This window comes from Daucus carota, chromosome 5, assembly GCF_001625215.2.
Source record: "Daucus carota subsp. sativus chromosome 5, DH1 v3.0, whole genome shotgun sequence".
Lineage (NCBI taxonomy): Eukaryota > Viridiplantae > Streptophyta > Magnoliopsida > Apiales > Apiaceae > Daucus > Daucus carota.
In genome coordinates this window covers 9,393,004-9,420,188 of record NC_030385.2, presented here as the reverse complement: position 1 = coordinate 9,420,188, position 27,185 = coordinate 9,393,004, and the positions used below count along the sequence as shown (strand labels likewise).

At 34.8% G+C, this 27,185-nt stretch overlaps 3 protein-coding genes across 7 annotated transcripts; all 3 read left to right on the top strand.

Annotated features, from left to right (window-relative positions):
* Positions 1–2,575: 2,575 nt before the first annotated feature.
* On the top strand, positions 2,576–11,085 carry LOC135152720 (uncharacterized; the record flags this gene model as incomplete). The annotated part of the gene is made up of 5 exons (XM_064093803.1): positions 2,576–2,728; positions 2,777–3,019; positions 4,175–5,589; positions 6,313–6,930; positions 10,896–11,085. Coding segments are annotated over 5 exons (2,619 nt in total), but the record flags the coding sequence as incomplete, so codon positions are not given.
* A 2,788-nt stretch (positions 11,086–13,873) lies between these two features.
* On the top strand, positions 13,874–18,061 carry LOC108220185 (putative F-box protein PP2-B12). 5 transcript variants are annotated; one of them, XM_064092808.1, is made up of 6 exons: positions 13,874–15,681; positions 15,991–16,093; positions 16,172–16,566; positions 16,736–17,112; positions 17,257–17,366; positions 17,469–18,061. In XM_064092808.1, exons 3-6 carry the CDS (start codon positions 16,344–16,346, stop codon positions 17,932–17,934), a joined length of 1,176 nt encoding a protein of 391 aa, XP_063948878.1. In that variant the 5' UTR covers positions 13,874–15,681; positions 15,991–16,093; positions 16,172–16,343; the 3' UTR covers positions 17,935–18,061. The 5 variants fall into 5 exon arrangements, with proteins under 5 accessions (XP_063948878.1, XP_063948876.1, XP_063948875.1 ...); XM_064092806.1 differs by having other exon boundaries at positions 15,826–16,093; XM_064092807.1 differs by having other exon boundaries at positions 13,875–14,026; positions 15,363–16,093.
* A 5,770-nt stretch (positions 18,062–23,831) lies between these two features.
* Positions 23,832–24,337, top strand: LOC135152719 (ribonuclease M-like). Its single transcript, XM_064093802.1, has 2 exons — positions 23,832–23,927; positions 24,023–24,337. Exons 1-2 carry the CDS (start codon positions 23,832–23,834, stop codon positions 24,335–24,337), a joined length of 411 nt encoding a protein of 136 aa, XP_063949872.1.
* Positions 24,338–27,185: the final 2,848 nt, after the last annotated feature.

The window sequence follows — 27,185 nt, the reverse complement described above, 5'->3', positions numbered from 1 at the left end:
TCAACCAATTATCAATTACACATCTTTCAGACCTTAATCAGTTGATCAACCCCAAATAACATCTGTTATGACATATACTTTACAGTTGATTGATTCTTTCATAAACTCCAGTTTCTTGATCTTAAAAGCATTCATTTATACTTGGATTCTTTTTGTGAACCTAGAACCCTTCTTCATAAAAACACTAAACTTTGATATGCCTTGCCATCCTATAAGGCAATGTCTGATTCTTTGCTAAACCATGAAGATATTCCTCATTCCTCCTTTGAGATCCATCTGAGACACTTTGAATAGTAGTCTGCTTCTGCTTCAAAATTTACTTATGATGTTGATGTTTCTATTTTATTTAATATTATTGTTGATCATCTTGATTGTGATAGAATTGGATAGTTTTCTAACTTGGACCAAATGAATGGTCAGACCAGATGAGTGGTCGCTTTAGGCCAATGTGTGCCTTGGATCCAGTAAACGAGCATGGTGGGACCTGCTCGGGGTTAGTGTCTGACTGATCAGCAGCCTAACCTTTGATTTTTTTAAAAATAAATTTAATATCCAATTCTAATCAATGTTCTAAAAACAAATCTTGGTATTGAGATTGATTCCTTGAGACACTGGTTTCCTTCAGCTTATGATTAATATTGTAAATTGATATTGTTATACTTGCTGAGCTGGTTAGCTCACTCTTGCGGTATTTTATGTTCTTTCCAGTGAAAGCAGAGAAAGTTGGTAACGATGACCCTCAGGCTAGTGGTAAGGCCAGGATTCCAGGCTAGGAGATGAAGAAAGCTATCAGCGGCACCTGGTTTTTATATATGTACTAGTTTGAATAATGAGAGACAAATGATGTGTAAGCTTGTAAGATTTAAGTTTATATTCTGGGTTTGGGTTTGTAATAATTAAAGTTATGCTGTGGCTTGTTTTATACTTTAACCTGTTGCGATCCATGGACAGCTAAGGGTCACTGCATATATTATATTAATTACAGGTTTATGTTATGTTGTGGACCCCAAACTTCTGACCCGGGTTTGGAGGGCGCCACAGGTTGGTATCAGAGCGACAGGTTTAAGTCAATGAAACAAGCCTAGATTGTTAGGTTGGGTAGAAGATTAGGACTAGAAATGAGTGATAGGTAGATAGAACGTTGAGAGGTTGAGGATTATTCGTAATAGATTTAGGGTTGATGTTGGGAGTGGATACAGATTCTTATACGTGTTTGTTTATGTTGATTCTCAGACTATCAGTCATGTCAGGCCCCAGTACCCCGGTTCATTCTGATCATTCAGAGTCGACGGTTGAGGGACTTCCACCCCGTCCAGGAGTTGTACCAGTATCTTCACCCAGGGCACTTACACCCCCACCTGTAGCTGGACCTTCACGTCCACCTGGATACCCTCGTAGTGGACAGACCCCTATTGCACCTATACCCCTTAGGATGGTACCCCCACCTGCTCCCATGGTACGACCTCCTATTCATGGACCCCCACCAGAGCATGAGTCTTCGGGATTTTCAGGTGTTGGACCCTCTTATCCGTGTTCCCCTCTTTCAGTACCCTATCACTACTATCAGGCACTCTTGATGGAGAGAGATGAGTTGTTGGGCCAGATTGGAGAGCTGACACAGGCGATGGGGGATTTAGACCCTAACAGGGCAGAGCGACAGTTGAGAGAGGAGATACGTGCTTTTAGGACAGAGGCAGTAGAGAGGTTATGTGGGATCACCGCACCACTTGGTACCCCTGGGGATATTATCGACTGGGCTCGTTGGGTCTTGGAGCGGCTGGATGTTATCGGAGGCCCAGACTTTCCATAGGTCTGGAGTGTATTAGATGTTGGAGATGATCAGTACTATAGTGAGTAGTGTGTATGATGCAGCATAGTGAGTAGTATGGATCAGGTCAGCAGATTTTGTCATGTATATAGACTAGCGGAGCTGACTAGATGATATGTATGTTGTTGTGGTTGTCGGCAGATTTTGACATGTATATATAGACTAGCCGAGCGGACTAGAGGATAGCCTTGCTGTTGCTGTTGTTGTACTTTACTTTTGACAAAGCGCTTGACGCTTGTATCTCCAGCACTGACTTATATATATCAGCATCTTTTACTTTTCAGTCTTGTCCTATACTTTATCGCACTTGTTTTACTTTACTTTACTTTCAGTACCGATCATAAACTCTTGTGATAATATTGCAACCTTTCTTTTATTATTTTACATTCTGTAAAGAAGCATGCAATTTATTTAGTTAAACAATCTCAAAAATGTTTTCAAAAATGTATAATTCTGTTTTCTTAAAAACCTTTTATAAAATGAGAATTTGATTTAAAACGACTAAGTGAATTGTTTCTTCTTTACAGAATGCCTCCAACAAGACATACTCGTGCCAACAGTGATCCTGAAGGCACCAACAGCATCAATGATAACAATGATAACCAGAATGTCAACATAGGCCCAGTAGATTCTGCTGTGGCCCAACTAATTCAAATTTTGGCTCAACAAACTGCTCATCTTACCCGACAACAGCAACATCAAGAGAATCCTAGGGTAACTTTTAAAACTTTTCAGGCAGTTAATCCTCCAGAGTTTAAGGGCTCAGCAGATCCGGTTGCAGCCCAAACATGGCTAAAAGAAATGGAAAAGTGTTTTGCATTAGTTCCAGCAAGTGAGGATCAGAAAACAAAGTATGCTAGTCATTACTTAAAGAATGAGGCAACGTATTGGTGGGAATCTGTGAAGAATATGGAAGGTACAGTTGAGATTACTTGGGAGAGGTTTAAGGAATTGTTTTTAGAAAAGTATTTTCCTAGGTTTCTTCAAGATCAAATGGAGTTGAACTTTTTAGAGTTGAAACAAGGAAATATGTCTGTGGTTGAATATGAGAATAAGTTTGCGGAATTGGCTAGGTTTGTGCCAACGTATGTAGAGACCGATAGGCAGAAAGCAAAAAGGTTCCAACAAGGTCTGAAGCCTTGGATTAGGAGCAAGTTAGCTATTTTGCAATTGGAGACGTATGCGGCAGTGGTTGAGAAGGCAATGATTGCGGAGGCTGAGAATGAGTTGTTTCAGAAGTCTAAAGAGGATAAGAAGAGAAAGCCAGACAATAGAGGAGGATCCTCTCATCAAGGGAGATTCCAGAAGAAAGGGAAGTTTCAAGCAGGAGGAAATCTTAATTTTAAGAAAATAGGCAGTGGTGGACAAGGAGGACGTTTTCTTACGGGAAGTCAGGCCAATCAGCAAAGGTCTTCAATGCCAGAATGTCAAACGTGTGGCAAGAGACATGGAGGAGTATGTAACAAACTGAATGTGGTATGTTTTAAATGCAACCAGAAAGGACACTACTCTAGAGAATGTCAGAACCAGCCAGCAATAAAGGATCAGACCAATAGAGGCTCAACAAGTAAGACTGCAGCCATAGGATATACATGTTTTAAATGTGGAAAGCCAGGACATATGGCTAAGGACTGCAAGACACCAGCCCCTGTTAGCAATGCACTTAGAATCATGGGAACTGTTCCAGAAGTGAATGAACCTCCTAGGGCAAGAGTCTTTGATATGTCAATGAAGGATGCTATTCAGGATGCCGATGTGGTGACAGGTACGCTTAATGTAAATTCTATAAATGCCAAGGTGTTAATTGATTCGGGAGCCACTAGATCATTTATTTCTCAAGCTTTTGTTGATAAGTTGAATTGTCCGGTTGAATTGTTGAATGAGGTTATGAATGTAGAACTAGCTAATCAGGATCGTATTTCTGTTAACCGAGTTTGCCCTGATTGTGAAATTGAGATTTTAGGAAATAAGTTTTGTGCCGACTTGATACCTTTCAAGTTGGGGGAGTTTGATGTAATCTTAGGGATGGATTGGTTGTCTAAACATAGTGCGCAGATAGATTGTAAAAATAAGAAAGTAAGACTAATGACACCAGCAGACGAGGTAATAACTTTTAGAGGACAAAAGCAAGTAAAGAAGTTCTTAACCATGATCCAAGCCAAGAGAATGTTACGACAAGGATGTGAAGCCTATATTGCTTATGTGATTGATAAAAGTCAGGAACCATTAAAACTTGAAAATATCCCTGTAGTGAATGAATTTCCAGATGTGTTTCCGGATGAGTTACCAGGACTTCCCCCAGATAGAGAGATAGAATTTGCAATTGACTTAGCACCTGGAACGGAGCCAATATCCAAAGCCCCGTATAGGATGGCACCAGTAGAGATGAAAGAATTGGCAAAACAATTACAAGAGTTATTGGAAAAAGGAGTGATTAGGCCGAGTGTATCCCCATGGGGAGCACCAGTGTTGTTTGTAAAGAAGAAAGATGGAAGTATGAGGTTATGCATAGATTACAGAGAGCTTAATAAGCTTACTATCAAGAATAGATATCCTTTGCCCCGTATTGACGACTTGTTTGACCAGTTGAAAGGAGCAGAGTATTTTTCTAAGATTGACCTTAGGTCAGGATACCATCAGCTCAAAATCAAATCTGAGGATATACCTAAGACAGCTTTTAGAACAAGGTACGGTCATTATGAATTTTTAGTGATGGCTTTTGGATTAACGAATGCACCAGCAGCTTTTATGGATTTAATGAATAGAGTCTTTAAGAAGTATTTGGACAAGTTTGTGATTGTTTTTATAGATGATATTCTGATATATTCTAAGACAGCTGAGGAGCATGCGGAACATTTAAGAACAGCCTTGGAGATACTAAGAAAGGAGAAGTTGTATGCAAAGTTTTCTAAATGTGAATTTTGGTTACAAGAAGTTCAATTTCTAGGACACATAGTGAGTCGGGAAGGAATCAAGGTAGATCCAGCAAAGATTGAAGCTATAATGAATTGGGAAAGACCAAAGACCCCCACAGAGATCAGGAGTTTCTTGGGGTTAGCAGGTTATTATAGAAGGTTTGTACAGGATTTCTCAAGAATTGCAACCCCACTGACCAAGTTAACTAGAAAGAATGAAAAGTTCATATGGAATGAGAAGTGTGAGGAAAGTTTTCAGGAGTTGAAGAAGAGATTAGTGTCAGCACCAGTATTGTCTCTTCCAGATGATCAAGGGAATTTTGTGATTTATAGTGATGCTTCTTATAAAGGATTAGGATGTGTATTGATGCAACATGATAAAGTTATTGCGTATGCGTCTAGACAACTTAAACCTCATGAACAAAAGTACCCCACTCATGACCTGGAGTTAGCAGCTATTGTATTTGCATTAAAAATATGGAGACACTATCTGTATGGAGAAAGATGTGAGATTTATACAGATCATAAGAGTTTGAAGTACATCTTTACCCAGAAGGAGCTTAACATGAGACAAAGGAGATGGCTAGAGTTGATTAAGGATTATGATTGTACGATTAAGTATCAACCAGGAAAAGCCAATGTTGTAGCGGATGCTTTAAGTAGAAAGGAGAGGTTAAACGTATTGACTGTGCCAGAGGAATTATACAAGGAGTTCCAAAAATTGGAAATCGAGGTAAGAATTCATGAACCATCAAGGATAGCAATATATACCATGACCTTCCAACCAGAGCTATTAGAAAAGATTAAGAGGTGTCAGGAAGAAGTAATGGATCAGGATGTAAACAAGTTAGTAGGAGAGGAGTTATGTACACAGAAAGATGATCAAGGGATTCTTAGATTTTCTTCCAGGATATGGATTCCACCGGTAACAGAGTTAAAGAATGATATCTTGCAGGAAGCACACAATTCTAAGTATTCAATTCATCCAGGCAGCACTAAGATGTATAGAGATTTAAAGGAGAACTATTGGTGGCCAGACATGAAAAGAGAGATTGCAGAATGGGTAAGTAAATGTTATACGTGTCAAAGAGTGAAAGCAGAACACCAAAGACCAAGTGGATTATTGCAACCTTTAGAGATTCCAGAATGGAAGTGGGAACATATTGCTATGGATTTTATTGTAGGATTACCAAGGACCAAAGCAAACCATGATGCCATTTGGGTTATAGTGGACAGACTAACCAAGTCAGCTCATTTTCTTCCAATCAATGAGAGATTCTCTTTGGATAAATTAGTCCATATGTACTTGAAAGAGATTGTAGTTCGTCATGGAGTCCCCGTATCCATTGTATCAGATAGAGATCCACGATTTAATTCGAGATTTTGGAAAAGTTTTCAAGAATGCTTGGGCACTAAATTGAATATGAGTACGGCATATCATCCACAAACAGACGGCCAAAGTGAGAGAACTATTCAGACGATCGAGGACATGTTACGTGTTTGTGCAATCGATTTCAAAGGTAATTGGGACGAACATCTACCCTTAGTGGAATTTGCATACAACAATAGTTATCACGCAAGTATTGGGATGCCTCCTTATGAAGCTCTTTACGGACGTAAATGTCGATCGCCAGTATATTGGGATGAAGTCGGAGAACGCAAAGTATTGGGACCAGAATTAGTACAACAAACAAAGGAAGTCGTCGAAATTATTCAGAAACGACTAATTGCAGCACAAAGTCGTCAACGAAATTATGCAGATCAATTCCGGAAGAACGAAGAATTTGAAGACGGAGAAGAAGTGTTACTGAAGGTATCACCATGGAAAGGGCTATCCAGATTCGGAAAGAAAGGCAAGCTAAGTCCCCGATATGTCGGGCCATTTGAAATCTTGAGGCGTGTAGGCAAAGTAGCATATGAATTGGCGTTACCCCCACAAATGGAGCACATTCATAACGTCTTTCATGTATCGATGCTTAAGAAGTATAATCCAGATTCGAAACATGTGATAGAATATGAGCCGATAGAACTCGAGGCAGATTTATCATATGTAGAAAGGCCAGTGGAAATCCTAGATAGAAGAGAGAAGGTGTTAAGAAACAAAGTAGTTAATTTAGTAAGAGTATTGTGGAGAAACCCGAAGGTTGAAGAGTCAACCTGGGAATTAGAAAGTGATATGCGTGAAAAGTACCCTCATTTGTTTACCTAAGCGATTCTGAGGACAGAATCCTTTTAAGGGGGGAAGGATGTAACATCTGGGATTATCCGTGTAATTATTTGAATGATTAATGAATATTATATGAATTTTATATGAATTTCTGTGAATTAATTGGTTCCTGTTCTATTAATCTAGTTATGTATTCTTAATTAAAATTGAGGAATATCAATTTTTATATGTTCAGTACAAAATATAGTTTATTGAGATATGTTCATATCGATTTATGTATTGTCGTATGATTTTATATTTGATTTATGAATTTAATTATGTATATTTTAATTAATTATTAATTATTTTGATTTTTCCAAAAACCGTCAACCTACAACGGTACCGAGATTTTACTTCCCGAAAATTTCAACAAAATTCACCTTTAGCTTAATCTGACCATTCCGGACACTTTTCATGTTTTGACTTCTTCGATCCGGAGTACGGTTTGTTCCGGAGCCGGTCCGGCGGAATCTTTCGGTATTCGATAATTATCCGGTTGTATCGATAAACGTGAAACTAGATATTTTATACTTATCCTTATCTTGTCATAATGACGGTGGGACCCGCATATTAATGACGGATTAAAAGCCCCGTTTTGATGATTATCTCGAAAACCGGTACCGATTGGACCCGTTTTATTAGTATAAAGCTATTAAACATTGTATTTTCATGCCATATATGATCAAAAGGGGTACTAATTATTCATAAGTATAAATATCCTTAACCGTACTTTATTTCATTATGAAAATCATAAAACCAGTTAAAACCGAGAAATTCCCGAGAGAGTTCTTCGTGTTCTTGAGATTCAAACGAGGATTTGGACGCGTTATCGGACTCGGATTTTGGCGTTCAAGGACTCAAATTGAAGGTTTTAACAAGTAGAATCATAATCTAGCATCAAAATCAGTGCAGCAACATCAGGTGGGTTTGGATTTTGAGTTTTAAATTCGAAGTAAATAATCTCAAATTAGGGATTTTTGATTTTGAAGTTGTTTGTGTGATTTGATGATTGTATGTTGTAGATAATCTTCTCCTGATCATTTTGGTATATCATATGCTTGATTTGGAGTTCAATAACGTGTTCAATTTGAGGTTTAATCTTCGAAATCAGGAATTAGGGTTTATGTGCGCGATGAATGTTTTCAATTGGAAATTAGGGTTATTTAATCTAGGAGGTAGAAGTGAAATTGGATGATACCATCATGTTGGTTGTGATCTCAGGAACGTGTACATAGCTTCAAATCTTAGCTGAGGTTCGTGAATCGAACAAATCGATTCAAAGAAAACTCGCCGGCGACGGCGAGTTTCTTCGATCGATTACGGTCGATTCCGGCCGTTTCTGGTGAAATCGATTGTATGGATGAGTTGGGGAGGCTTGATACTCCATATCTGCACCATTTGGAGGCTATTGGTGGCCGGAATCGCCACCTCCGGCGAAGCCAGGGGCGGCGGCTGCAAAATTGCAGTTTGGCCCCTGGACTTTTGGAGGTGGTGAAGTTTAGCCACCCAAGTTTCATTTTTGACATTTAGACCCCTGAAGTTTCCAAAGTTGCAAATCAAACCCTGTAGTTTTCAAAACTTGCAATTCAAACCCTGGATTTTTTTTTTAAAGTTTTAAAAAAAATGATTTTTGATTTAAATTTAATTTCGAAAATCATTTATTTTAATTTCAAAAATTGTTTTTAATTATTTATTAATTCAAAAATAATTCTGATTTAATTTATTAATTAATTTTAATTGGTAATTAATTATTATAATTAGTCAATTAATTTAAATATTAATTGATTAATTGTTTTAATTAATTATTAATTAATTTTAATTGATTTATTAATTAGATTTAATTATTTTAAATGATTTTAAAATTCCGAAAAATAGTTTCGAGCTTTGAAATATTATTCTAAAATATGTTTGAAGCTCGTTAATTGATTTCAAATGATTTCGGACTTGATTTCGAGTATCCAGAATTGATTATTTATTTATAAAATGATTCTTTGACCCGTTTTAATTCCGAAAAATGCTCTAAAATCCATATCAAATGCCAGAAAAATCCTTTTGACTTCAAATCTTCTTTGAAAAATAAATTTCATCGAATATCTTATGTGATACGTGTTATGGCATATCTGATTGATGTGTTACGTGTCTACATGAACATTATATAATTGTTTTGATATATCTTTTGATCCGTTAATCGGATTTGGGTGAAACGAAGGGTAGATAGAAACTCGTTTCGAAGGTGTGATAATAAGAATAGTATGAGATCATATATTGATAAAGAATTGTTGTGATTAGCAGAAGAAGCGAGACGTAGGAAGGGAAAGCAAGTGGTGATAGAGTAGTATAGCGAGCAAGCGTAGTTGAAACTTGAGATCAGCTATATAAGGCAAGTTCCCTCAGACTTTCCTTCAATTATATGTTGTATCTGTTGTGATTATTTAGTGAACTCTCTGATGAAGTCCTGTGACCAATTGAATTATTGCATGGATTATTTATCCTATTGATCCTTGAACCTTCAATCAGACTTCTTGAATTATATTATGGATTACTTACTTTATTGATTCTTGAACCTATGACCAGATTCTTTGATACCTGCTACGAAACCTATTTCAATTGTAAACCTTCAAATTTTAAAACTTCTAAATGATTACCCTAAGAACCTAATTTCATTTCGAGAACATACCTTCGATACCTCAACCAATTATCAATTACACATCTTTCAGACCTTAATCAGTTGATCAACCCCAAATAACATCTGTTATGACATATACTTTACAGTTGATTGATTCTTTCATAAACTCCAGTTTCTTGATCTTAAAAGCATTCATTTATACTTGGATTCTTTTTGTGAACCTAGAACCCTTCTTCATAAAAACACTAAACTTTGATATGCCTTGCCATCCTATAAGGCAATGTCTGATTCTTTGCTAAACCATGAAGATATTCCTCATTCCTCCTTTGAGATCCATCTGAGACACTTTGAATAGTAGTCTGCTTCTGCTTCAAAATTTACTTATGATGTTGATGTTTCTATTTTATTTAATATTATTGTTGATCATCTTGATTGTGATAGAATTGGATAGTTTTCTAACTTGGACCAAATGAATGGTCAGACCAGATGAGTGGTCGCTTTAGGCCAATGTGTGCCTTGGATCCAGTAAACGAGCATGGTGGGACCTGCTCGGGGTTAGTGTCTGACTGATCAGCAGCCTAACCTTTGATTTTTTTAAAAATAAATTTAATATCCAATTCTAATCAATGTTCTAAAAACAAATCTTGGTATTGAGATTGATTCCTTGAGACACTGGTTTCCTTCAGCTTATGATTAATATTGTAAATTGATATTGTTATACTTGCTGAGCTGGTTAGCTCACTCTTGCGGTATTTTATGTTCTTTCCAGTGAAAGCAGATAAAGTTGGTAACGATGACCCTCAGGCTAGTGGTAAGGCCAGGATTCCAGGCTAGGAGATGAAGAAAGCTATCAGCGGCACCTGGTTTTTATATATGTACTAGTTTGAATAATGAGAGACAAATGATGTGTAAGCTTGTAAGATTTAAGTTTATATTCTGGGTTTGGGTTTGTAATAATTAAAGTTATGCTGTGGCTTGTTTTATACTTTAACCTGTTGCGATCCATGGACAGCTAAGGGTCACTGCATATATTATATTAATTACAGGTTTATGTTATGTTGTGGACCCCAAACTTCTGACCCGGGTTTGGAGGGCGCCACATTCGAATCCTTACGTTAAAAGTCAACTGACATCCGTTAGTCAATGCTTACATGGCAAACACAAAAAAAAATTAAAACAATAATAGCTGACTCATCATAATAGAATTTTGTTTTCTCCAAATATGAACAGGCTAGGGCTAGGAATTTAAATTGAATCTGAGAATTTATATATAATCAAAGTATTGATGAATTTGTGAACTTAAGTTGTGTTGGAAAGAAGGGGAAGGTCAGGGAGGGAAGAAACAGTGAGGGTTAGAGAAAGGAAAGGAGAAACAGGAATGGTGCGTGCGAGTGAGAGGAGGGAGGCGAGGGAGCCACCATCGACTGCGACGACGGGGTTCTCGCGGAGGAAGAAAGTGCTGAAAGAGGGGGCAATACAGCAGACGAGGGAGATGAGTTGTGTGTTGTGATTGTGGTGAGGTTGCTGTGGGTAATGGTGTCGAGGGACGGCAAAACCGCTGATCATGGCAGAGGGGAAAGAGGGACAGAGAGAGGAGTAACGGGGAAGAAGGGTGAGTTGAAGGGGATGAGGTTGCTTATGCGGAATAAATGTATTTTTGATTTATTGTTAAACTTGCCACATCAGCAAAACGTAACGGACGTTCATAAAAATTTACCGGAAGGACTTTGATAGGAGAAATTCAAATGTTTAATTACTTAAGCTGATGATCAGATAGAAACCACTCTTAAAATAAAAACTAGAAACCAATACAAGTCAGTGATATTCTCAGTACAATTTAGTGATATTCTCTTTAAGATTTAGTGGTCTGTGTTGCAGGATTTAGTGAAAACTTGCAGAAACCGCCCAGAATCTGCTCCGCCGTGTTTTGAAGTTGAGCCGAGGTGGTAAAAGAAGTATGAACGGGGACTGAAGGAGGTTGAAGCAGCGACCAAGATGGGCTGGTGAAGATGGAGGTGGAGATTGTGTTAGAGAAATAATGGAGGTGGAGATGGAGGTGGTGGTTATAGAGGGGGCGGGCGGCATAGAGGTGGTGGTGGTTATGGAGGAGGCGACGACGGAGGTGGTGGAAGTGGCGGATGTGGAGTTGGGGTTGGTGAAGATGGAGGTGAAGATGAGGTTGTTTAAGGATTTAGTGGTATTTGCTTTAGTATTTAGTGATATTCCAGCTTGGTTTTTAGTTTCTAGAATAAGAAGGTTTTTATTCGAGTAGGACTCTATATATATATATATATATATATATATATATATATATATATATGTATGTATGTATGTATCGTTCGGTTGACAGAATTTTGAGTTACACAGCCAGTAGAAGTTCCATGGAACTAGGTTACAATGTCCATTTATCGTGGAATTCTGAAAACTGTGTTTGGTGTGTTTTCTTTATATAAGGATGTAACTATATAATTGAAATTTGATAATACGTATAATATAAAATTAATGAATTTATATAACATATAAAAAGTTAAAATTATTTGAAATGTAAGATTAAATAAAGTAATATAAATTTTAGTATAATATTAAAAATAAGAAATTATATATTGAGATTTATAAAATAAATAAAAAGATTATTAAAATAAGTTGATATATTAATATATTAATGAAATACGTGTTTGGTATGTTACTATAATTATATTCATGTCTTTTATAAAATTTTATATATTATAGTAAGATAACTTAATTATATAAAAATATAATTAAGAATAACTATAATTATATTAATAAAATTGAAAATTAAGAATTATATTTATGTATATTATTTAAAACAACTTACTTACAAAATATAATTAGTTAAAGTTATATTATAAAAAATACAAAATTAAAATTGTACATACATGATTTTAAAAATATTGACATACGAAATATTATAATATGAAATTATAATAATAATTAGTATTGAGAAATAATTGTAACATATATAAAATACTAAGTAAAATAAACTAAGATTAGCGTATATAAATAAGTAATTTATATAACATATTATTTATATATATAGTAATTATATTATTAATAAGGAAAGTTTGAAAAAATATATCAAACATCACACTGTAACTCAGAATAACCACATCTGAGCTATATATTGGATACGCAGGAACTGTGAGTTACATAGGTTAAATAAAATGCTATACAACCACACACTCTAACCTAATTCAGTTTCAAGGAAGTTCAAATTACGGTGTTGGGTTACATCTAACCAAATGAGGCTACAGGGGCTTATTCAACTACAAACCAAGGTAGCATACAAACCTAAAAACCACTAATTTCACTCCCATTTTTGCTGTTAGCACTACATAATTGCTAACCGCACTCCATTTTATTTTTATTATTTTATTTTCTGGGGGGACCCACGCTGACGTGGCAGGTGCTGACGTGGCAGCCGAGGTGGTCCCCACTGATGACATGGCAGCTGCCACGTGAGCCTGGCGGCCCCCCAGTACTGACGTGGCAGGGTGGCGTGGAACCCTGTGCTAACGTGGCAGGAGTAGAAAGTGTAAGTTTTGAAACGTTGATGGCAAAACTATGGGAGAATATTGTTAGTTTTTAAAAGTTTGAGAAGATATTTGATCATTTTGAAACTAGTTTTTAGGTTTTTATGTTAAGTGTGGTTTTTATTTGAACAAGTACCTAATTACTTATCTATTTTTATTTAGGGTTAATTATCAAGTTGGTCACTGAAGTGGGCTTAATGTATCAAGTTGGTCACTGAACTCAAAATGGTATCAAGATGGTCACTGAAATGGTCATAAAAATCAAACAAGTACCTTGAAATATGAGTTCAAGCACTAAAAATATTATTTATAAAGTTTTACACATTATTTTTGAATGTTACCAAAACCAAGTAAAAGGTTATGACTTCTAATATTTATGACAAAAAATTTAGATTTTATCAAGTTTATTTATTATTTATATTTTATTATATAGTTATTTCTTTGTTTTAATTAAAAATAAATAATAAATAAATTTGATAAAATCTAAATTTTTTGTCATAAATATTAGAAGTCATAACATTTTACTTGGTTTTGGTAACATTTAAAAATAATATGTAACACTTTATAAATAATATTTTTAGTGCTTGAACTCATATTTCAAGGTACTTGTTTGATATTTATGACCACTTCAGTGACCATCTTGATACCATTTTGAGTTCAGTGACCAACTTGATACATTAAGCCCACTTCAGTGACCAACTTGATAATTAACCCTTTTTATTTATAGATCAGGACCTAGAAAGAAAATGCCTATAGTTGAGGGACTTTAAAATTAATTTGGCCTGACACATAAATAGAAATTTCTTTTTCTCTCTTGTTCACACAACGCAAGCAATCAAGCAGTAGAGTTTAGGGGTTAGGGATATGGAATGAATCGGGGACTTCAAGTGAGTAACAGAGGTAATCAGGACCGATTCTTTCTTTTCTTTGATTGTTACATATGTGTTGATGTGCGCGGCTGTAGATATATTTGTGTGTATGTATATACTTGTGATGGTGGTTGTTTGAGATTGAATTGGAGGTCGGGGAGAGGCTGGTGTGTGTTTAACTAGTGGTGCGAGTTTCAACGAAGAGAGGTAAATTTAATAAATTGATTAAACTAGCATTACAAGCTTTAAGAATATAATAGTAGGATTGTAAATCGATACGGACTATCCGATGTTGCCGCTTATATCCGGCTCGAAAATATGATACCGATCTCATATCCGTTTTGAAGACGATCCAAATCTGACGGAAAAATTAAGGCCGTATAATATATGATCCCGGATATGAGCACATTTATACCCGCTCAAATCCGATCTCATATAATTAATTTTTCATAATATGATCCTACCCGAATACCCGAATATGATCCACTGTTCATATTTAGATTCAAACTAATACACATAGTATATTTTAAATCATCACATTTGTTATTTAAAATTATTTTATTTTATAAAAATATGTTTGCTTAGATTAAATGATAATTATTTGAATAATTGAATATCTTATGTTAATGGATCATATTTGACTCATATTCGATGTATCATAAGTTATATGGTTAAAAAATAGAAAATATGATACTGGATCATATTCGATTCAGATCCGAATCTCAAATATCCGGGATCGGTTTATATTCAAAGTAAATGATCTCGGACCCAAATCCGGACAATCTATATATGATTCGATACTTGAGCATAGGTGTATCACATATCTCCCGTATCATTTTACAGCCCTATATAACGGCCGTTTGGGTAAACTTTAAAAAAAAAATCATCTTTCATTTTTTTAAGTGATTAAACTGTGTGGGAAAGTTGCTTGTTAAGTCGTGAAACAAAAACTAGCATTCTCAGCTGCGTTTTCAAGGTTGACGGAGGTAGCCAACCATGCACATAAATAGATTTTTTTTTTTTGCCCCCTCTTTTTCACACAACGCACGCAATCCAGCAGCAGAGTTTAGGGGTTAGGGATATGGAATGAATCGGCGACTTCAAGTGAGTAACTCAGGTGATCAGTACTGATTCTTTCTTTTCTTTGATTGTTACATATGTGTTGATGTGCGCGGCTGTAGATATATTTGTGTGTACGTATATGCTTGTGATGGTGGTTGTTTGAGATTGAATTGGAGATCGGGGAGAGGCTGTTGTGTGTTAAACCTGAGGTGCGAGTTTGAACGGAGAGAGTTAAGGGCGAGGGTGTCTGGTGTGTGTATAAATCTGATATTCTGGACATTTGTTGTATTATTTGTGATAACCAGGGCCATTTCCCCCCGGAAATACAAGAGAAACTTACCAAAGGACAGGACAGGACATAGGAGAGATCGATGGGTGATTTGTTCATGAAACTACCTGAAGGTTTTAGAGAAAAATTCATGCAACAAGTTGTGGCACGTACGAGCCCTGTAGATGCCATTAGATTGTCTAGTGTGTCTAAATTGTTCCAGTCAGTTGCTGATTCCAACTTTGTTTGGGATTCGTTCATCATTTCGGAACATGAACCTGCTCTCAGTGGTGATTGGGATTCTAGAAAGGATGTCTTCATTTCACTCACCATGACCCCCATTACCTTCAATCAAGGTTTCTTTATTATATATATAATTTATTTCATTTGATTTGATTCTTGCAAGGATGATGTCTTTATGTACCTCTTAGATTTCTCCGATCATGTTTAATTTGTTTTTATAATAGCTGATATCATGTTTTATTTGTGATTTACTGAAGGTGATGATAACAGCTATGATTCAGGTTTCTGCTACTAAAATTAAACCCAATGGACTTTGTTAATTACAAGTTGATTCCTCATTTTGTTAAAATTTCATCTAATGTTCTGTTTTCCTGCTTTGGTTAATTTGTTATGGAACTTACTGACTTCCACTTGGAATTAAGTTTCTTATTTCTTAGACAAATGGACTGGGAAACGACGGTTGGAGATGCGCAATCTCTCTGTCACATTTCTAGACTCAGATTACTAGAAACCTCCTAAGACATGGTACAACAAATTCTTTTTTCTTTATATTCTTTCTTTAGTGTTTATTTATTTGCATTCATCAAACATAGAAAATTTCAGGCTTAGGCTTGGTCACGTGGTATGGCTTGAAATTAAGGGGAACGTAAGCACTTCTAAGTTGTCATCTAATACAACGTACACGGCTTACCTTCGTTTTGCTTTCACAAGTGTCTTTTATTATGGATTTCACGTACCCCTTGAGACTTCCATTGGCATCACTCGGGAAGAAAGCATGAAGAAATTTGTCTATTTTGACCCTATAATTGCCATGTCTGAATGCCAATATATTAAGCATGTAGCGGAACCACTAGATTATCTGTTTGAAGTTGAGTTAGGTGACTACTTCCACAATGACGGAGAGACCAGGGATCTGGAGATTACTGTTAGAGAAGTAAAAAGTGGAAAACCCAAATGTGGCATACAGATCTATGGTATGGAGCTCCGACCCAAGCGAGGTAAGTAAGAACTTCTTCACGTTCTTAATTATATAGTTTTCATTGTTTTAGAACTTAGAGCCCGTTGATCCTTTTCTATTGTTAGAAAATGGTTTCGTTAAGCATTACATATGACATTTTTCATTCAAGTTAGTTATCAAGTTTTTTTTTGTGTGTGTGTGTTATAGAGAGAGTATTAACCACTACTACAAGTCCTTTAACGTTGGTCATTCATATTCCAAGACGAGTATCAAAAGAAGAGACAGAGAGATGTCAAATGAAGGAGAAGAGGGTGGCGATGACACCAATTTATTCAGCAAGTTACCCGAAGGGTTAATGGAACAAGTTGTGTCCCATACGAGCCCTGTTGATGCGTGCAGGCTATCAGTTGTGTCAAAAAGTTTTCGGTCAGCTGCAGGATCGGATGCAGTTTGGGAGAGACTTTTACCCAATGATTATCAACAATATTTGTGCCGCACGGATTTCTTGCCCTGTATTTCTTTTGCATCCAAGAAAGATTTGTATCTCTTTCTCACTGGTAATCCTCTCATTGATGCCAACACTAAGGTAATTCTTATTTTCCCTTAACTATTTCTGATTAATTAATAGTATTTTCACAATGATTTTATTATATGGTGTTGAATTGTGGCTGTAGCTCTGAGAGTCTTATTTGTAAGGATGCTGATAAACATGATTTTATGCTATGTATAGAGTTTTTTTTTCTTAGACAAGTGGACTGGGAAGAAGTGTTTCACGATAACTAGTCTCTCAATTACACTGAATCCTGAAGGTCTTTGGAACCCTACATATCGTGAAACAAGGTTATTTAAAAATAAAGGCAGACTCTGTTCATTAAGTTTGTTATGGTAGAGACTGAATAATGTTGGCTAATATATTATAAATGTTACGTTGTCCAAACACAGATTTGTCGAAGTATTCGAAACTCCTCCCTGTGATGATTGGTTAGAAATCCATGGAAAGATAAGGACTTTCATGTTGTCACCACATACGAGTTATGCAACTTATCTTGTATACAAATGGGAGACTTATGGTGGATATTATTTTCCAGCAGAAAATCGAGCTCCTCTTGAAGCTGTCTGGACTAGGTTTGGTTGTTATTTCCCTGCAGAAAATCGAGCTCCTTTTGAAGCTTCTGTCGGGAGTAGTGAAGATGAAAGCGTCAAGCGGGTTGTTTATCTACACCGTATAATTAGAGAAACTGGTAGTCAATATCCTGTGGGGAGAAAAGACGGTTGGTTAGAAGTTGAGTTGGGAGAGTACTTCAACAAAGGAGGGAAAAACAAGGATTTGGAGATAAGTGTGATAGATGGACTCAATAAGTTTGGATTCATAATGCAGGGGATTGAGATTCGACCCAAGCATAGTTAATGTATTAAATTTCTTCGCTTCACTGTAGCAGGGTTCACCGTATCAATGGAACCAGACATTTGTTTGACAACTTTGAGACCATGTTGCATGATTTGGAAGTATACAAATATTATTTTTTGCAGCTTAAGAGTCTGCTGAATTGTTTGTTGGATTTATCATATGATGATACTTTTAATTATTTCTTATTAAGAACGGAAATATTAAACACCAAGCATGGAGGACCATAGATAGTAATATACACATCAGAGCTTAGATACACCATTGCCACTCAGCCTTTCAGTTTGGGAGTTTTCAAATAGGAGTGCCGAAAAGGTTTCACTAGCTAGGGTCTTATAAATTGTGCTCAACTCCTTTTTCTTTCTTGGTGCACATTTGCACAAATTAATTTCCACTTATATTGTGAGCTCTCTTAGTTGCAAAATTATATTAAACTATTACACGCAAATAATTTGCAACTTAATTAAGTTCATTGTGCAACGTTGTAACTAACTTGATACGGAAGACTTTCAAGCAAATTGAGTCCAATCTTGGACTAATCCTTCTCAAATTTGTTTTAAAAAAAATGTTATATGATAAGTGTCACAAGCTTTGTCTTTTCTTCATAATAAGTGTCACAAATTCTTAAAAATTAATCCACCGAATTTGATTCCAAACAAATATTTTCTCAGTTTCATTCATCTCCAATGCCAAATGCAAGCAAAGCTATTAGGTTGCTCGACACTGCATACACAATTTTTTGCCTCATATGTCAGACGGATTTCAAGAGTTGCGTCTCTTACAAGATACAAGACTGGTAAAATATGATAATAAAGAAAATGCAATTTGCTTACCGCTAACTTTCCGCTAGTTATATAACCTATTATTAAAGCCTATAATAAATTAATAACAAGAACTTAATTGCTTCAAGATACAAAATCAATATATTTGTATAAAGGAGAAGCGGATGAAAATTATCAAAAATTAGAATTACTTTCGGATATGTTAGAAGCAGGTTTCAGAATTTGATTTTGTTTCAGATTATCTATGGAATATAGTAGTTTGAAAGTTTTAATCTGATTTTGTTTCTATATAAAGGAGAAGCGAGGGGCGTGTATGTGGCACCTCTCACACCGCTCTGTTTTATTTTTCTAATTTTCTGGAATTTTCGGATGAAAAATATCAAAAATTAGAACTACCTTTTTTTTTAGTTTCGGATATATTAGAAGTAAGTTTAAGAATCTGATTTTGTTTCAGATTATTTATGGAATATAGCAGCTTAAAAATTTTAATCTGATTTTGTTTCAGATTATTTAATTATGGTAAAGAGTAGCACACAAGTCTCTCTACACCTATAAATACCCCTATAGGTTGTAAGGTTTTGGATCATCTAAACACAACCTACTCTCTCTCAATACCACAACCCTACCTCTCTCCAGTGATAGTTCTTTTGCTCGATTTTAACTCGGTGTTGCCGTTATTCTACAACGATAAGTGAAGGATGTTTATACGATATTAAAAAAAATAAAGGTTATTGCAATCAAAGGTAGTTATAGACCGCTATGGGAGTCGACAAATCCAAACACGGGATAAGAATATAGTCTTGACATGATATTGATGGATGATATCAATAAATTAACTATTAGTAATGTATGTTTGTTGGTTATTCTTTTATAATATTTGTTATGTTCATCGGACATATTTGTTTTTAATTTTCATATGATTTACTTTGTATACATGAAAAAATTATTCATGTATTATCTGTTTGCTCCGTTCAAGGAACTTTTAAGTGAAGACTGTTTATACAGTATTAAAAAAATAAAGCTTGTTACAAGCAAGGGTAATTATAGACCGCTATATCACGAATTTAAGTTAGATGTTTTTGTGCACAACCAATCCAAAAAAAATTGGAGGAAGGTGACAATGTAAGAACATTATTACTTTAAAAAAACACATAAATAAAATTAAGATTCGTCGTGTTTTAAAATGTTAATTACGTGTAGAAATTTATTTTCAATTTTTCACCATGAATTATAGTCCAATTTTGCAATTTTATATATTAGTATTGGTATTACATCAAGATTTTTATAATATAATATTTATTTTATCCTACAAATATTAATTTTTAATTATTAATATATTTTTTATAGACAGCCACAAAATTTCTTCAAATTTTAATATTGAATCATTAATATAATTTTTATAGGCCGCCGCAGCGCGCGCCTTCTCAACTAGTTTCTTTAATGGGTTAATATTGGAGTGCACGTATAAGGTTTTAACAGACGTATTAATTAGGGCAAGTTATGTTTCAACATTTAACTAAAAGCAATTATAAGCAACCTGACAAAAAAAAAGCAATTATAAGCAAAAAAAAATAAATTTTCCAAAAATTAAAGGTTAATAGAAAATCATAGTAAGAATGTTGTAACAACTTTCATTAATAAACTAAACAATCTTGTAATGTGCAAGTCAACATCTAAGGTTTTAACAAACGAATTAACTTGGCCAATTTGTGTTTCAAGAGATATAAGTAAAAGCAATTATATAAACTAAAAATTAAAAGTTAATAAATAATTATAGTAAAAATATTGTAACAAACTTTCTTAATAAATAATTATAGTAAAAACGTGTTGAGTTAAATTCATACATAAATTTGTTATCATACGTGCATGGTTTAACACTAGCTTGTTGATGTTAACTAGTATAAATTCGGTTTCTGCGTGCATGAATCATTAATCATCTTCACTAGCTACATTCTCTCTATTTTACTACTAAAATATAACTAAAATGATAAAACCACATATTTTTCTATTGTTTCTGGTTGTTGTAGCAGCTTGCAATATCCTTTCTGGTGCTCAGCCCCAGCCGCCACGAATAGGCAACTACAAGGCAGTCGCACGAGCACCAGCCGCCACGAATAGGCAACTATAAGGCAGTCGCACATTACCAGTACTCCATTACTTGGGCTCCCACTTACTGCAAGTATGTGGGTGAGTGTACACCAAACTTATATTTTAAATTAAATAAACTTATATTGGTGTATGCATGAGGTTTAGTATAATTAAAAATTACACATTCCCGTTAAATATCAGTTGCCTAAAATTTGTTCAGGTATTTTTCTAAATATTAAATGATACCACCGATTTCTTTTATGGTGGCCAATGACCTTATTTATCCTCACAAATCACACATGGTTAATACTTAATAATATGCTTGTATCATGAAATTACACACTTCTTTGTGATCCGTTCTTTTTTTTACCACGATAAACTTGACCAAATTAATATTCGGACTACAACCAACCTGTAAATTACATATCTCTAAAAAGAATTTGGTTATGACTTGACATGATACGTTTTGGCCTCTACGTTTCAGCACTAAGCCTGGCAATGTTGACCAAACTAAAAAAGAAAATCCGCAATTATCCTAGTACATATCATTCTCAGATTGATTCCCATTACCAACTAACAACGTCTCCAGATTGACTGGACACGAAATGCTACAATCTCAAGTCTATTTAGTCAAGTTAGGTTAGCTATTGAATATATATGTTGGTCGACACACACATTGGTAGTTAATTAGGTATTATGGCAAGTCTTTTTAAAACAAATAGACAGTTATAGAATCTTAAATGGCTACAGGCAAATGAACAAATATATAATTCATCAATTAGAAAATACCGTCAAGCACTGATTTGATTTTGCGGAAAAGAAATTTGGTTCCTATCTTCGTGACAACGGATCCACGTTGCTGTAGACTTGTGAGCAAACTATTCTGATGAGAGTTGCTTTCTGACAAGTCTGTACGCCAATGTTTTGATGAAGAGATAAAGGATCGCGTTAAGTGCATGATTTCAAGATTCCAGTGCAATTGGTAGTTGCCTAGTTGGTACTCTCAAATCAACTTTTGAGAATTGTTTCTTAATTTTCTTATAAACAGGACCAGCTCATGAATTTTTCTTTATGTCGTTCCAAGTTTCATTGACCCTCGATTAGTTGGTTAATCGTTCTATCTAATAAAACTAAATTGTGCATTTTGTTTGTTTTTATTATATTTATCAAAATATGAAGAATAATTCGAATAAAAATAAAATTTAGAAAATTTATAAAATTATAAATTTTAGTAATGCATCACTTTACGCTTTTCTAAAATAGCTTTAATAGCACTTCTAAAATGCTATTGAAGTAATATTCTCATATACATTCAACTTATATAGTGTTTATTGAAGTGTTATATAAGTGTTGTGTTGCACTTGGAAAACTACTTACATAACGCTTACATATTTTACTTGCAAAAAAAATACATTCTACTTGCATGGCGCTGGGCAAACTAAAAAATGAGCGATATGTAAGTTAAAATGTGTAGTGATGTAACTTGGCCAACTTCTGTTTTAAGATTTAACTAAAAGCAATCATAAGCTAAAAATTAATTATAATTTACTAAAAATTAAAAGTTGATAAATAATTATAGTAAGAATATTGTAATAAACTTTCTTTAATAAATAGACATCTTTTTGGGGGTGTAATTAAGTAAAAACGGGTTCAGTTATATTTATACATAAATTAGTTAACATGGGTCGCACTCAAGAGAGAACCAGTCCTTGAAATAGAATTAGAGAACCACCAAGGTTCTGATGCAAAATCCTAAATTTTAAATAGATTTTTAAGATCTAAATCTAAATACATGTTTTTTTTCATGTTTTTTCATCATTGTGTGTGTTCAAAAATGATTTTGAAATACAATACATAGGTATTGACATATTTTGCACGTGAAGTTCTGCTGCAGAACCCTGACTAGTACTAGAAATAAGGTACGAATTCTATGGGTTCTCTCTCTAATGGCTCTCCCTTGAACATGAACCTAGTTAACATTGCGTGGTTTACACTTGCTGTTGGGGGTACATACTCTCTGTTTTCCTATTACAATATATCTAAAATGAAAACACAGATTTTTGTATTGTTTCTAGTGGTTGTAGCTTGCAATAAAATCCTTTCTAGTGCTCAGTAGACATGTAGATTCTTTCGTATCGTATATTTTTGTATCATGTAGTTTTTCGTGTCGTGTACTCAAAGACAAAACACAAACTGACCCCCATTTAGGGGGTTTGTGTACTTTCTTGTCGTTTGTGCGTGTTTCGTGCCGTTCTCGTGCGTGTTTCGTATAAAATTGAATATAAATATAATTAAATATATAAATTAAAGTAAATATAACTCCCTCTGTCTCATTTTAACCGATATTTGACTCTTTGGCACGTATATTGAGGTGTAAAAGAACAATATCTACATTCGATAAAAAAAATTCAATTCTTATATAAAAAAAAGTTTATATTAACTTTTATTTGATATAAATTTTATAAAAAATAATTATGTTTAGATGTGATTTTTTTAACATCTTAAAATTAGTGTAAAAAAATCAAAAACAGTTAAAATGAGACGGAGGGAGTAGACTTCTAGGTAAAAAAATTACAAAATTATATGAAATATATACATTTAAATTATTTATACTTTCAATATTATAAATTATGCGTTATGTTAAAAGAAAATATACATGTAGTTATTATAAATATGCATTTATAATTAAGTATACATATTTAATTATAAAATTATATTTATTTCGTGTACTTGGTGTCTTGTATCCACAAGGTAATCACAAAACCGACATTGCATCTCAGTCAAATACTTCATATTTGTGTATTTTTATGTCGTGTACTCAAAATGCAAACGCAAATACTAAATTTCTGTGTCGTTTTCGTGTCATGTTTTCATGTCGTATGAAAAATTGTCGGGTCTAATGCCTAGCGCCAGCCGCCACGAATAGGCACCTACAACGCAGTTACGCATTACCAGTACTCCATTACCTGGGCTCCCACTTACTGCAAGTATGTCAACAAGTGTATACCAAACTTACCTGATAGATTCTTCATGCCCGGCATTTGGGCTGGAAATGCCAGTGGGATGACGGAGGACTATTGCTATGGTAAAGATGGCAAGCCGAAACCCCGAATCCCCGATGCCCTGGTAATGAATCTCTGATCTCTATTACTAATATGAATATATGCTCTACTATACTATATAAAAATTTATTAATAACATAGTTCCACGCATGCATGCAGTTGGAGCGATTTAAAGCAAGGCTAACCATATCATGGCCTCCCATAGTACAAGGAGTACCAGCTGTGAATTTATGGCGTCACAAGTACAACACACATGGGGTGTGCTTTGAAGACTGGACGCCTTCTGATTATCTCAACTTTGTGGACAGAGTCAGTCTCAACAACATAACAAAGTTATTGGACACAAATGGTATCAAGATATCAACGACTGTGAAATACTCCAGAAGTGCAATCGAGAAAGCGATTCGAAGCAAAATTGGAGATGGCTTCAATATGTATCTTGGCTGCCAGCAGGATGAGACTTTTTTTACTTGAGAGATGCCATCATTTGCATCAAGAAAAAACCCAGCCCTAAATACCTCATGGTGTATGAGTTTGCGTCTTGTCCCCAGAGAGTTGACCCGATATTTGACAACTGTGGTGGTGGTAAAACTGATGAAGAAAACATATTTCTTCTTTAAGCTGTTTGAATGATGTATGTTCCTCATAAGCTTTTTATGAAGCTTTTATATATATAATAAAAATGACCCTTTTATTTTATAGACTCCTTCATTACTGTAATTATCGTAATTTAAATGTTTACGTGACAATAGGTGGCAATTTCGGGTAACAGGTCGTGTTCGTGTCAGCAATTGGGTCGATTTCGGGTCAAGCTAAAATCGCTTAAAATTGAATAAAATTGAAAATTGAAGTTATTAGAAATGAAATTTTAATTTCGGGTCATTTCGGGTCCATTTCGGGTCAATCGGGTGATTTTCGGGTCACTTTCGGGTTTTTGTCTCAGTAAATCGGGTTTCGGGTTGGGTCGGGTTTCGGGTCGTGTCTGATCAGGTGTGCTCCCACCGTTTTTCAGTCTCCAGAGTGTCCTCAGTGGGTCCTTCCCCCTAGAATCCTTAATAATCAAACTACTAACTGCCAGTTTGCAATGTTAGAATGTCTAGCTTGTTTACCTAAGAGATTACGACAGCAGGTACACTATATATGCTGGTGTGCATGAATGTTAAGAATACATGGAGTGAAACAGAAACACAACAACAGAGAAAAATTTGTAAGAGCTGAAGCTCTAGTTTGAAAGAAAGGCCGTAGCCTTGTGTTGTAATAGAAATATAGAAAGTTGCGGCTTTGAGTTTGTGTAATAAAATTGTAGTGTTTGTTTTATTATACATGCTACAGTTCTAAGGACATCGAGATTATCAAGAGGATCGCGTTAAGTGCAATATTAATTTCAAGATTCCAGGGCAATTGGTAGTTGCCTAGTTGGTACTCTCAAATCAACTTTTGAGAATTGTTTCTTTTTTTGAAATTCTTAATTTTCTTATAAACAGGACCAGCTCATGAATTTTTCTTTATGTCGTTCAAAGCCCTCAATTAGTTGGTTAATCGTTCTATCTAATAGCTAACATCATATCCAGTGGCGGATACAGGATGTAGTGAATGGTGTGTTACACATTTAACATATGCAGAGAAAATTCAGCGTGACATTTTATCGAACACCTTGTAGTCTCTAATTTTTCTTTTTCAAATTACGATTTCTAAACAATCTAAAACTATGAGTATCATAGAGGAGAATTTTAGAGATGAATCATATCAAGAACTTGAAGTTTTAGAGTGAAAAACATCAATCAATGGAGAAGTTTGACAGAGGTGGTAACATACCGGATATATTATATATACTTCAGTAAGCATATGGCATATGAATGTAAAAAAAAATTGGAAAAAAAAAATAATGGTAGGTCACTTGCCCTACCTTTAGCACCAGTACACCCGCCACTGATCATATCTGTATATAAAGACAACTCTTCTGGATTCCTACATATATAACCTATTAATAAGTTATTCACTATTACATAAATTCTCTTAGACATGAATTTGCTTCTCAAAATATGTTTCATTTCCTTCGCTAATTATAGACAGCTTCATGAGCATGCTGAACACTTGAGCTAATAATCATGTTTCATGAGAGGTGGGATAAACAAGCAAATTTACATTGAAATGATTGTAAAAACGCTCAGGGGCCAAGCCATGTAGTACATGGGATACCCACGGACCATTCTGAACTTTTAGATATGATAACTGTACGTATAATTGTATCATAAAATACAATTATCCTGGCTGGTGGATGTTAGAACTATAGGGTATTGTCATGTACTTGGTATATATTTAAATCTTGCAGTAACAATTTGCGAAGTTTTTCAAGGTATAAATATTTTGAATGAAGGACATGGAATCAAATCTACCCATCGACAATAAATACTGTTTGCACGTAGGAGTGTTTACGAACAGAGCCATATTATAGTTAATATTATCCTCATCAATTTGATATATTGTATGTTGAATTCGACATTCAGTAACATGTATATATTATGAAATTATCCTGAAAATATTGTATTTTTTCGAGTTTTAACGAGCCGAGCTCGAACCGAACACACTAAAAGCTCGGCTCGAGCTCATTTTCTTAACGAACACATTTATGTGTTCGAGCTCGAGCTCGAGTTCTTAACAAACCGAGCCGAACCGAGTTTTTATCGAGTCGAGCTCGAGCTTGTTCACGAACAGCTCTATTTGCACGTACAACTACATTTTTTGTACCCTAGAATTGGTCTGGCTCTGCCACTGTGAGCTAGCACTTATTTACTTGGCCAAAGTCAGAATTGCTTCTTGTTTAATCTATAATCTTATCAAGTTCTGATCTCTAATTAAAGGCTTATTCTGATGTCTGGATGTGCAGTAGACTTGTGATAGCATTTAAATCAAAACACTACGTAGTGTCACTGCAATGCATGATTCGTAACATAATAGTGTCTTTATAATTTTTTTATATTTTTCTTCTTTTGCTATCATGATTAGTACCTTAAATTAGACCATATCACAAAGATTCTACACTTTTCTGTTGTTTGAATAATTAATTTGAAATCAGTTAGTTAGTATTTATACTTTGTTATGGAAACAAAAAAAATTAAAAATTAAATTTTAAGTGATGAATAATTTTTTATTAATTTATTAATTTACTAAAAGCTAGTTTCAATTTTTAAAAATTTTTTTTTAGAAGTTTACCTGGCCGAATAATTTTTTTTGTTTTTCTCACAAGTCAAAACCGACCGCCAGGGTTTTAAATCGGTCAGAAATGACAGAACGAAATGGTCGGCTTTCTGCACTTGAGTTT

Excerpts from the sequence above, each read along its gene's own strand:
- LOC108220185 (XM_064092808.1), top strand. The coding sequence starts at position 16,344 with ATGAAGAAATTTGTCTATTTTGACCCTATAATTGCCATGTCTGAATGC. Across the intron at positions 16,567-16,735 it reads GGAGCTCCGACCCAAGCGAG|AGAGTATTAACCACTACTAC; the intron begins GTAAGTAAGAAC and ends TGTGTTATAGAG. Across the intron at positions 17,113-17,256 it reads TCATTGATGCCAACACTAAG|AGTTTTTTTTTCTTAGACAA; the intron begins GTAATTCTTATT and ends TGCTATGTATAG.
- LOC135152719 (XM_064093802.1), top strand. The coding sequence starts at position 23,832 with ATGCCCGGCATTTGGGCTGGAAATGCCAGTGGGATGACGGAGGACTAT. Across the intron at positions 23,928-24,022 it reads CCCGAATCCCCGATGCCCTG|TTGGAGCGATTTAAAGCAAG; the intron begins GTAATGAATCTC and ends GCATGCATGCAG.